The sequence below is a fragment of the Guillardia theta genome (assembly GCF_000315625.1).
Source record: "Guillardia theta CCMP2712 unplaced genomic scaffold GUITHscaffold_2, whole genome shotgun sequence".
Classification (NCBI taxonomy): Eukaryota; class Cryptophyceae; order Pyrenomonadales; family Geminigeraceae; genus Guillardia; species Guillardia theta.
The window spans coordinates 1,290,710-1,303,204 of NW_005434672.1; the positions used below are offsets into that span (position 1 = coordinate 1,290,710).

At 48.8% G+C, this 12,495-nt stretch overlaps 1 protein-coding gene across 1 annotated transcript; it reads right to left on the bottom strand.

The window, feature by feature from the left end:
* Positions 1-1,605: 1,605 nt before the first annotated feature.
* Positions 1,606-2,946, bottom strand: GUITHDRAFT_149961 (hypothetical protein). Its single transcript, XM_005842034.1, has 9 exons — positions 2,838-2,946; positions 2,754-2,779; positions 2,676-2,691; positions 2,442-2,509; positions 2,285-2,373; positions 2,182-2,233; positions 2,103-2,125; positions 1,809-1,928; positions 1,606-1,749 (listed from the first exon to the last, which is right to left on the bottom strand). Exons 1-8 carry the CDS (start codon positions 2,914-2,916, stop codon positions 1,889-1,891), a joined length of 393 nt encoding a protein of 130 aa, XP_005842091.1. The 5' UTR covers positions 2,917-2,946; the 3' UTR covers positions 1,606-1,749; positions 1,809-1,888.
* Between the last annotated feature and the right edge of the window lie 9,549 nt (positions 2,947-12,495).

The window sequence follows — 12,495 nt, forward strand, 5'->3', positions numbered from 1 at the left end:
GGAGAGGAGGTGGAGGAGGCGACTGCGCGCTACCGAAGCTGGAGATTGTGGCTGCGTTGAGGGGTGCCAAAGCCAGCGCCAAGCCCGATCCCCGGAGTCGGAAACGGTTGGGGACCCTGGCTTTCATCGTTTGCGTGCTCGCCTGTTTCGGCAGTATCGCCGCCTCGCATAGTGTTTTGTTGCGGCGGATTTGTGAAATCTTTAGTTAAAGCCGGCGTTTGAAAAACTGCTCTCTTGGTAGGATATCTTGGTGAGCGGGAAAAAAGAAAAACCGACCCACCCTTCAGGGCTTGCGAGACTCCGGCGGAGGGAAATACAGGGGTCATCAGACAGGCCCCTCCGACAAAGCAAACTGCGGCGACTCTGGTAGACTAGCCATGTCCATGATGCTCCTCCGCCTCCTCCTCTTGCTCGCGCTCAGTCTCGAGGGCTGCATGGCGAACCGAGCCCAGCTCGGCAGAAGTAGCGTAGCCAATTTTGCAAACATTCGTCATATAGCGTCAAGAAACTTCTTTGAAGCTGGCATCTTCTCGAGATGCTATGAAATAGGATGTGTACGCCGTGAGAGTCTCAAGTTTGATGACAGCATCGGGAAGAATCTTGAGAGTAGCGGGACAGCTTCACAGAGTTTCCGCCAGCATTGCAACAAAGCCTGGCAATCAGTAATCCCGAAGGCTGAGAACATGCCGCCGAGCTTCGAATACAGCTCCCTTCCAGAGACCTCAGGAACTGCTCCAGGGAAAGGCTACAATTTTCAATGCGACATGTGTTTATCTTTCAATCAAGACGTATATCTCTGCACGTTATTCAAAGACATTGTAGACGATCCAGGGAGAAACGTGAGATCAGTCACTCCGGGAGGATCTGCCCCTTTCACAAGCGTTAGGGTTTAGGGTTTAGGGTTTAGGGTTTAGGGTTTAGGGTTTAGGGTTTAGGGTTTAGGGTTTAGGGTTTAACCTTCTTCGCAGTCAACGGCTGCACGACGAATGGAACCTGCGCAAAGGCGGAGTGTCAAACACGAGGACGATTGATCCCGCTATATGACAAAGGTCAGAAGAACGAAGAAACGACGATCCTCTTCTTCTGCAAACAGTGTCAATCATTCACCTCCGTCCAACCACCGGAATTCAACTCTCCCGCGAACATTGATCAACACCCGACCAGGGAAATAGAAATTGCTTTTCCCCTGGAGCCAGGAGAAATTCAGATTTGGATTCAAAAAGTATCAAATCGCAAGGCAGCAGGCATGGATTTGATCTCAAACGAGATCCTGAAAGCTTTACCTGACAGCGCAAAGGAGGAGATAGGAAAAGTGATCAGTAGAGCGTTGACAGGAGACAAAACGTTGTTGAACATGCTAGCACGAGTCAGACTCCTTCCAAAAAACGAGCTCTGTCATGTTCTGGAAAATATGCGTCCTATATGTATCCTCTCGTCGGTGACGCGAATCTTCCAAGCGGTGATAGCACACAGACTGGCAAAAGCAGCTGAGAGGCACAAGCTGTTAACAGATAACCAAGAGGGTTTCCGACCCGAGGGCGGGACGATCCGTCAAGGTCATAGACTACTTAACATCATCGAGGAGGCCCAGAGCAGTCAAAACAACATTATACTGTTATACCTCGACTTTGCCAACTTCTTCAATAACGTCGCGGTTGAATCCATCGCAAAAATCATGGAGGTATATGGATTCCACCAGCGCGATGTCGACGTCGCAGTCAGCTGCAGTCAAGGCATAGCTCTGCAAATCCAGACTGAGAGGTTTGATACAGCAGCAATCCCGCTCCTCCGGGGATGATTAGTACCAGAAGGACAGAATCAAGAATTAACTAAAGCTATAAGCGAACGTAATGCAACTTGATCAACAACAACAAGACGAGAAAGCAACTCAACACCCTAATAATCTGTCATTTGCAGACGACCTTGACATTCAGTGAGAGAGATGAAAACGCTTGTTCAAGTGGTAGAACGATTCTGTCGATGGAGTGGATTAGAACTGAACACGAAGAAATCTGAAATCACCAGCTTTGATTATCGGCTAAAGAGGGAGATCCAAGGAACACAAAACATCAAGTTCTTTGACAAGGAGTTTGTGAACCTACCACCGACAAAATGGTTCAAATATCTAGGGATCCGGATCAGCTTGTGGAGACCAGGAGGAAGAGGCAACAAGGCGCACACCTGCCCCTTCACGTGGGGAGAGAAAGAACACATCTTGGAGAAGACAAAAGAACTGACAAAGCTGATTGAATCATCTGCTTACTCTGCAGCCCAAAAATATTACCTGGTGAAGGTAGGCATCGTCAATATCTTTAGATACTCGGCGGTACTGGTGAGCTGGTCTTGGTCAGACTTACAAACCTTAGATACCCTCTGGACCAGAGCATTCAAAAGAGCTATGGGATTGAGCAAGAGTACAAGCAACGCTATCTTTCACCTACCTTGGGACAGAGGAGGCCTCCAACTCCCCCATCCAGCACCCATCTTGGGAAGGGCGGCGATTCGGTATCTAGAGAAAGAAACGAATAAGAAATGCAGGGTGGATGATGATATCAAAAGCAGTCTGATCCACAAACTAACATCATGGTGCAACCAATGGGGGTGTCAAACAATAAACCAGCTACAACGAGAAATCAGATCGGGCAGACTCAAAGAGAACGAAGAGATAAGAGGACCGGAAAGACTCGCAATCTGGATAGCGGAAAAAATGCAGACCACCATCAGTTGGGAAATGATTGAAAGCAAGATGAAACCGGGGACAACAGCCATCTTACACGACCTGGAGGACAAGATGCTCTCAGAAGAAAACTCCCTGCCGTCCGGAGAAAACTCCCTACCTACATCTCCTGCTCGGCAAGGCTGGGAGAGTTTTGCAAAGGCATGGAGACTACTGCCCCAAGTAGGCTTCCACTCCATGACAAGTATTTTACCCGTCCCAGATACCGAGGGCATCTCCCTGCACCTGCCCATGCGACTCTGGCCATTCCCAAAGCAAAGGGAACAGGCAGAAGAAATCCTCGCACAATATCTACAAGCGAATGTCATCTGGGCAAAACTCGGACTTGAGCAGGCAGGAACAGGGAAGAGAAGAAGGCCAGCCAGGGAGGAGGGGAAGCCCCCAAACAAGAGAAGGAAAGGAAAAAGGGAGGCTAGCCCACATGAACTTCAGCCACACAAGAAACTAGCCAGACCGGACCAAGGGAGAGAGGAAACGAATACGAAGGCTTGCACCCGGGTAATTTTGAGGCGGTGGCTCCAACATGACCCCACCTGTTATGATGAAGGAGGGAATCAGCAAGAAAGATTCTATTACACTACAAGCAACATACCTTTCAAAGTTCAAGGGAACATAGCCATCTTTGAGCGATCTCACATTGAAGAAAGCAAGACCGTGGATCCACCAATAGAATGGTTGGAAGCGTCGCTGGACTCGGCTCCCTTCGCATCTGCAACAAGGGAAGAGGACGGTAATAACCGAAGAGACTGCAATCAAAGCATCCATCTGCTGCTGGAAATAGTTAATGCATTGGACGACGGCGAAACAGAAGCTACAGCATGGTGGCAAAAACTCGAGGAGGTAGTATCAGAGGTTCGACAACAAACAACACAACCATTGGCATACGAGTTTTTACAACACCTAGCAGAGATCACAGATTGTGACATCAGTACATTTCGTAACTGGCCGACACTACACACACATCCCCAGGCTCTGAGCAACAAGAGAGCAAGGGAACTGCAACGAGTGGTGGTTTGGATGGACAAACAAAAGAGATTACGTGAACAAATCCTGGATACAATACATGTCATTCTGATAGGATGGAAGAATAACATTGATGAGATACCTGAAGGTTTTGAAATTATCAGCCGGATCCCGAAAGGCGCTCAAATAGCTTATGCAGCAAACTTCTGGAGGACAGGGAATAGGTGCTTGACAAAAACTGTAGAAGAGTTATGGATACTAGTTGGGCACAAACTCCCAACATACTTACGAGACCAGCTTCAGGACAACATCCTCCCAACGTATGAGGAGCTGTGTAACAGACGAAGGGATCAGATCCAGCCGCGCAGCAATCATCAAGGCGGAAGGCATTTCACAGCAGCTATTGAAGGAGACATCATGCAGGGCAGAAAAAACAGATCCATGCGAATAGGATATGTTCTCCAACAACAAGAGATGACGTCAGGAGGAGGGATGAAAATCAATGGGAAGTGCAGCATCATTCGAGCGAACACAATCGCAATTGGCTTACTTCTGCAACATGTCCTTGAGGAAGGAATACAGATCAAAAGGGGAAATCAAGTCACAATAATGTACCAGTCCACACGTTTCCACCGCTTTATGACAAATACGTTGCGAATGGATACCATGCGATACGAAGACGAACTGCTGGAGGACTTACATGATCGGTTACTCACTTGCATGAAGAAACTCGAAGGGAGGGGAATCAGGATCCGACTCCAACTAGCAAAAGAATCTCAGAGACACATTCAAGAGGCAAAGGAAATGGCCAAGCAAGGAAAACAAGCATTCGCCTCGGGATGGGAGAAAGCAATCTACGATAGCCCAATGGAATTCATCATTGCAGGAGAAGAAAATCCTACATCAGGATTCGATCGCTTGAAGAAATGGGACTACATTATCAGACAACAGACAATGGTGGCAAGGATTCGAGCGGGAGACCTCACCTTGACAGAGAAATTCATGCTCGAAATGCATGTGGGAAGAGATTTACTAGGGAGAGCGTTCAGATTATGCGAAGGGTCAGTTACGCGAACAGCTATCCAAGCGATCACCTTCTCAGCACCGACGAGGAAGAAGCTCTTTCAATGGGGGAAAACTAACTCACCATGTTGTCCTCACTGTCCAGACCGAGAAGAAACCTGGGGACATGTTCAGCTTGCGTGTAGGCAATTCCAAGATATGATCCAAAAAGCACACAACGAAGTCATGAAGAAGATCAAGGTAAGACTGCAGCAGAGCTGGAGGAAACAAAGGGTACAGGTCAATTCATGGTGGGACACTCCAATACGCATCGTGATGGAAGCGATGGGGACTTCAATGCACCGAGAAGGGCAATGGATACCAGACGGTTGCTGCTACTTTGCAAGCATCAAACGCATTGTCCTCATCGAATTTGCAAGGACATCGGAATATGACGGAGTCGAACAAACAAGTCTGGAATGCCTGAAGAAGAAATTTCAGGAAAAGGAAGAGAAATATGCCCCCCTACGAGCAGAAATCACAGCTTTGCTACCTGACCATGAAGTGGAACAAGCAACATTCATAGCAGGAGTGAAAGGATCGATCATGGAGAGGGAATGGCATGAGAATTTCAGGAGGCTAAGGGTGGATGACACGGAATGGGAAGGCATCAAGACAGCAGCAATCAAGCAACTGCTGGCGGTACAACATACGCTATGGACGGCAAGAAGGGTAAGAGAGTCGATGTAGTCCGATGGGGGCAGGCGCGGCTCATGGACAAGCCACCCATGGCGCATGGTCATGGGCTGCATGAAGGGAAGAAGAGAAGGGCTAGCCAGCAGGAGAAGATACAGCCATGCCACAGTGGGCGACTGCATGCTGGGGGGGGAAGGGGCAGGAAGATGCAATGGAACTTAGCGAAAATAAGGAAGGGGACCGGGATCGGAATTGGAACGGGCCCGGAGGACATCGTTACTGAAAACAAGTAATACGGAAGCAACCAGGCCTAAGGGGCCTATAGGAAAATGGGCCAACCTCCCAAGGTTGGGAACCCCTTTAGACGGATCATTTCCCCCCCACCAGACATGCACGCAGAGACAAACTCGAAGCACGACAAGGAGACTAGGGGGGAGGAGGAGCCATCAGCCCCAACTAATAGGGTTTAGGGTTTAGGGTTTAGGGTTTAGGGTTTAGGGTTTAGGCGTTGACAGAGATGCAAGAGAGCAACGCACACGAGGCTACCACCGATAGGTCAGTGCACTCAGCATGGGTGGAAACCCACAAGAAGGACAACGCGCCAGGCAACATCATCTCTCAAAATGTCAATGGATGCAGTCAATTCGTGCTGAAACACATCCTGGCATATTTGATTGAGAAGTATCATCCATCTATTGTCATGTTGCAGGAAGTCAGGGTGGGGCGTGGTAAGAAAAAGGAAACAGATCTCCGAATGATGATCAAGAAAGAATGGGGATGTTACCGAATGTTTATGACCAAGGGTACAGGGTTTGGGAGAAAGGGTAAGAGTGATCTACGCCTTGTGATACTGGCGCATGCTGACCTTCTCCCGCGCCCCCCCTCCTCGCCAAATGGTACAGCATTGGAGGGGGCACACAGACAAAAAATACAAGTTTTACAGATCTCACGAAAAAAAGAAAACATACTTTTGTGTAACATTCATATGCCAGTGGCGACGGAGGAGGGGGAACAAGACAGCATGTGGAAGGCGCTAAGCCAGATGCTCAAGCCAGACCCAAACATCAAGCTCATCATCATCGGAGGCGACTTCAATGCATCTCGACAACATCCAGAGATCCCCATGAGAATAGGATACGGAAGCAATTCGAGTGTACACCGTGCAGATGAGAAAATGGAGCAAGTCTTAAATGAGCTTGGGCGAGTCCAGACAGTCACCTGCGAGAAGATGTGCAGAAGCAGCACACACTTCACCTTCTCCACATGGTACAAGCAGGGTCACCACCAAGCGAAACTGGATCATATCTTTGCTTTCCATCATCCATCTCGCACAGTAAGCCTGATATCGCAGACCGCAGAAGACTGCATCATAGGAGCTGCCGTCGACCACAGAGCACTCGTAGTGAATGTGAGCTCGCTCGATGCTGAGGGGGAGCAAGCCATCCCAAAGATTGAAATTCTCCCGCAAAGGAGAGATCGAGAAGCAATTCCTCGACGAAAGAAAAGGGTGGTCGAGATGGACAAGTTATCAGGAAGATTAGGTGTAGAATGGGCAATAGCACTGGATGAGAAGATAACAGCGGCAAAAGCCCTACACCAAGACTTGGACATTCTCGAACTGATAACAACAGCCCTCCCCACCAAGGAAATCCCCCTACGAGGCTCAGGCGGTAAACGACATGCATCTAAGATTCAGATGGATCTGAAACGCAAAATCAAGCAACTTCAAAGGGATCTGAGAAGCGCATCAGAAATTCCCGACTTTATTGATCGGGCACACAAGGAGTCAAGCTTACACGCAGAAATAAGAGAGAAGATGACCAAATTCAAAGAGATCTGCGCAGCACAGGACCAAGAGATATTTCTGAAAACTTGCGACGAACGAAGAAGACGCTTGGGGACGATAGGGAGTAAAGAGTCTCAAAATGCAATGGGCAAGAAGTCAGACTTTAAGCCCAAAGCCCCAATGCTGAGTCAACTGTCAGAGAAGTGCCACCCAAATACAATCGAACTTACGTCATGGAGGGATCTCCAGCCAGCGCTGCAACAGCCGGAGACAGCATATCTTCAAGAACTGAACCCGTTAATCGAAACATTCTTACAAAGCAGCTCCAAAGAATCAAGCAAAACCTTTTGGAATGCAAGACATCAAACCATGCTACACGTCGAGACTCTCGGGGCGAGAAACCAGGCACCACAAAAGATGTACATAACTCTGGCGCCTGCACACGCAATCGTACCCATCATCCGAGGACTGATCACCCGGGGGCAGCCAGGAGGGTGGCGCTTAGTAGGATACAAAAACATCGAGCAATTCATCCCCATGAGATTGGCAAGAGACCTCGAAGATGAAACCCACACGGCAACCTTCTTTGCAGTGAACGGCTGTACATTGAACGGAACATGCGCACGGGCTGAATGTCAAACAAAGGGAAGAATGATTCCGCTGTACGACAGACGTCAGGAAAACAAAGAACCAAAGATCCTCTTCTTCTGCAAAAGCTGTCAATTATTCACTTCCATCAAACCACCGGACTTCGACCCCCCAGATCAAATCAATCAATATCAGACCAGGGAGATAGAAATAGCATACCCGCTGGAGCCAGGAGAGATTCAGGTCTGGATCCAAAGATTATCCAACCGCAAGGCAGCAGGCATGGATTTGATCTCAAATGAGATCCTGAAAGCTCTACCTGATAGCGCAAAGGAGGAGATAGGGGAAGTAATCAGCAAAGCTTTGACAGGAGACAAAAAGATGTTGAATATGCTGGCAAGGGTCAGGCTCTTACCAAAAAATGAGCTCTGTCACGTCCTGGAGAACCAACGACCTATATGCGTCCTCTCCTCGGTGACGCGGATCTTCCAGGCGGTCATAGCGCACAGACTCGCGAAAGCAGCTGAAAAACATAAGCTGCTGACGAACAACCAGGAAGGTTTCAGACCAGAGGGAGGGACGATCCGGCAGGGCCATCGTCTACTCAACATCATCGAGGAGGCTCAGAGCAATCAACACACCCTCATCCTGTTATACCTTGACTTTGCAAACTTTTTTAACAACGTGGCAGTCGAATCCATCGCAAAAATCATGGAAGTATATGGCTTCCATCAGCGTGATGTAGACGTGGTAATCAGCGGCAGCAAAGGGATAGCACTGCAGATTCAAACAGAGAGGTTCGAAACGGCAGCCATCCCGCTTCTCAGGGGATTACCTCAAGGCAGTCCTGCAAGTCCTCCCAAAACAAATCTACTGCTCAGCATCCTGTCCAGACAACTCGATCAACAACAAACTCAGCATCCCAACAACCTGTCATTCGCAGATGACCTTGTACTGATAGCCAACTCAGTGAGGGAAATGAAAACACTAGTTCAAGTGGTAGAGCGATTTTGTAGATGGAGTGGATTAGAACTGAACACGAAGAAATCTGAAATCACCAGCTTTGATTATCGGCTCAAGAGGGAGATCCCGGGGACGCAAAACATCAAGTTCTTCGACAAGGAGTTTGTGAACCTACCACCGACGAAATGGTTCAAATATCTAGGGATTCGAATCAGCTTGTGGCGATCAGGAGGAAGAGGCAACAGGGTGCACACCTGCCCCTTCACGTGGGGAGAGAAGGAGCATATCTTCGAAAAGACCAGGGAACTGACAAACCTGATTGAATCATCGGCCTACTCTGCAGCCCAGAAGTACTACCTAGTCAAAGTAGGTATCGTGAATATCTTTCGATACTCGGCGGTACTCGTTAGCTGGACGTGGAAAGATTTACAAACCTTGGATAACCTCTGGACCAGAGCGTTCAAACGAGCTATGGGATTGAGTAAGAGCACAAGCAATGCGATTTTTCGCCTACCTTGGGACAGTGGAGGCCTCCAACTCCCCCATCCAGCACCCATCTTGGGAAGGGCGGCGATTCGGTATCTAGAGAAAGAAACGAATAAGAAATGCAGGGTGGATGATGATATCAAAAGCAGTCTGATCCACAAACTAACATCATGGTGCAACCAATGGGGGTGCCAAACAATAAGCCAAGTACAACGAGAAATCAGATCGGGCAGACTCAACGAGATCGAAGAGATAAGGGGCCCAGAACGACTCGCAATATGGGTAGCGGAGAAAATGCAGACAACTATCAGCTGGGAAATGATTGAAAGCAAGATGAGACCGGGGACAATAGCTATGCTACACGACATTGAAGACAAGATGCTCTCAGAAGAAAACTCCCTGCTCCCAGAAGAACAATCCCTGCGTACATCTCCTGCTCGGCAAGGCTGGGAGAGCTTTGCTAAGGCATGGAGAAAATTACCCCAAGTAGGCTATCACTACCTAACAAATATCTTACCTGTTCCAGATACCGAAGGCATCTCCCTGCACCTACCCATTCGACTCTGGCCATTCCCAAAGCAACGGGAACAGGCAGAAGAAATCCTTGCACGATATCTGCAAGTGAACGTCATCTGGGCAAAACTCGGTCAAGAGCAGGCAGGAACAGGGAAGAGAAGAAGGCCAGCCAGAGAGGAAGGGAAGCCCTCAAACAAGAGAAGGAAAGGAAAAAGGGAGGCTAGCCCACACGAGCTCCTGCCACCCACGAAACTAGCCAGACCGGACCAAGGGAGAGAGGAAACAAATAGGAGGGCTCATACCCGGGAGATTTTGAGGGAGCTCCTCCAACATGACGCTACTTACTATGGGGATGACAAGAATCAGCGAGAAAGATTCTGTTACACTTCAGGGCACATACCTTTCAAAGTTCATGGAGACATCGCTATCTTTGAGCCGCCCCACACAGGAGTAAACACAACCTCTGACCCACCAATAGAATGGGTGGAAGCGTCGCTGGACTCGGCTCCCTTCACATCTGCAACAAAGGAAGAAGAAGACGGGAATCACCGAAGAGAATGCAATCAAAGTATCCATCTGTTGCTGGAAATAGTCAATATGTTGGACGACGGCGAAACAGAAGCTACAGCATGGTGGCAACAACTCGAAGAGGTAGTATCAGAGGTTCGCCAAGAAACAACACAACCATTGGCATACGAGTTTTTACAACACCTAGCAGAGATCACAGATTGTGACATCAGTACATTTCGTAACTGGCCGACACTACACACGCATCCCCAGGCTCTGAGCAACAAGAGAGCAAAGGAACTGCAACGAGTGGTGGTTTGGATAGATAAACAAAAGAGATTTCGCGAGCACATCCTGCAAAACACAATACATGTCATTCTGATAGGATGGAAGAATAACATTGATGAGATACCAGAAGGCTTCGAAATTATCAGCCGGATCCCGAAAGGCGCTCAGATAGCATACGCAGCAAACTTTTGGGGAACAGGGAATCGTTGCCTGATGAAAACGTTAGAGGAGCTATGGATACTCGTCAAGCACACATTCCCAACATACCCCAGAGCTCAGCTTCATGACAACATCCTCCCAACGTATGAGGAGATGTGTAACCAACGAAGGGGTCAGATCCAGCCGCGCAGCGATCACCAAGGCGGAAGGCATTTCACAGCAGCTATTGAAGGAGACGTCACACAGAGCAGAAAAAATAGAACCATGCGAATAGGGTATGTTCTCCAGCAACAAGCGACGGCAGCAGGAGGAGGGATGAAAATCAATGGGAAATGCAGCATCATTCGAGCGAATACAATTGCAATTGGCTTACTGTTCCAACATATCCTCGAGGAAGGGATACAAATCAAGAGGGGAAATCAAGTCACAATCATGTATCAGTCCACCCGCTTTCACCGCTTCATCACGAATACATTACGCATTGATACCATGCGATACGAAGATGAACTGCTGGAGGACCTACATGATCGATTACTCACTTGCATGAAGAAACTCGAGGGGAGAGGAATCAAGATCCGACTTCAATTAGCAAAAGAATCTGACCGACACATCCAAGAGGCAAAGGAGATGGCCAAACAAGCAAAACAAACATTTGCCTCGGGATGGGAGAAAGCGATTTATGACAGCGCAATGGAGTTCACCATCGCAGGAGAAGACAGTCCTACATCAGGAATGGATAGATTGAAGAAGTGGGACTATATAATTCGACAACAGGCAATGACTGCGAGGATTCGAGCGGGAGACCTCACCTTGACGGAGAAATTCATGCTTGAAGTACATGTGGGCAGAAACCTACTCGCGAAGGCGTTTAGAGTATGCCAAGGTTCATTCACACGAACAGCAATTCAAGCGATAACCTTCTCAGCACCGACGAGGAAGAAGCTCTTTCAATGGGGGAAGACTAACTCATCATGCTGCCCCCACTGTCCAGACCGAGAAGAAACCTGGGGGCATATTCAGCTGGCATGTCGGCAGTTTCAAGCAATGATCCAACAAGCACACAATCAAGTCATGAAGAAGATCAAGGTAAGACTGCAGCAGAGTTGGAGGAAACAAAGGCTACAGGTCACTACATGGTGGGAAACTCCAATGCGCATCGTGATGGAAGCGATGGGGACTTCAATGCACCAAGAAGGACAATGGATACCAGACGGTTGCTGCTACTTTACAAACATCAAACGCATCGTCATCATTGAATTCGCAAGGACATCGGAATATGACGGAGTCGAACACACAAGCCTGGAATGCCTGAAGAAGAAATTTCAGGAAAAAGAAGAGAAATATGCCGATCTACGAGCAGAAATCATAGCTCTGCTCCCTGACCATGAAGTTGAACAAGCAACATTCATAGCAGGAGTGAAAGGATCGATCATGGAGAGGGAATGGCATGAGAATTTCAGGAGGCTAAGGGTGGATGACACGGAATGGGAAAGCATCAAGACAGCAGCAATCAAGCAACTGCTGGAGGTGCAACACATGCTATGGACGGCAAGAAGGGGAAGCGAGTCGACCTAGTCCGATGGGGGCAGGTGAGGGGGCAGGCGCGGCACAGGGGCAAGCCACCTATGGAGCACAGGCGGCAGGGAAGGAAAACAAGCCTAGCATCAAGGAGGCAGGCGCAGCTCATGGTCATGGAGGGAAGAGGTGGGCGACTGGGGGGGGGAAGGGACAGGACAGGCGCAGCTCATAGTCTTGGAGGGAAGGGGTGGGCGACTGGGGGGGGAAGGGACAGGACAGGCGCAGC

Bases quoted from the DNA above. Each gene is read 5' to 3' on its own strand.
- GUITHDRAFT_149961 (XM_005842034.1), bottom strand. From the start codon at position 2,916: ATGGAGTGGAAGCCTACTTGGGGCAGTAGTCTCCATGCCTTTGCAAAA. The intron at 2,780-2,837 runs GTAGGGAGTTTT...CTTGTCCTCCAG, and splicing joins TTGCCGAGCAGGAGATGTAG to GTCGTGTAAGATGGCTGTTG. The intron at 2,126-2,181 runs GTGTGCGCCTTG...CCGGATCCCTAG, and splicing joins CTCCCCACGTGAAGGGGCAG to ATATTTGAACCATTTTGTCG.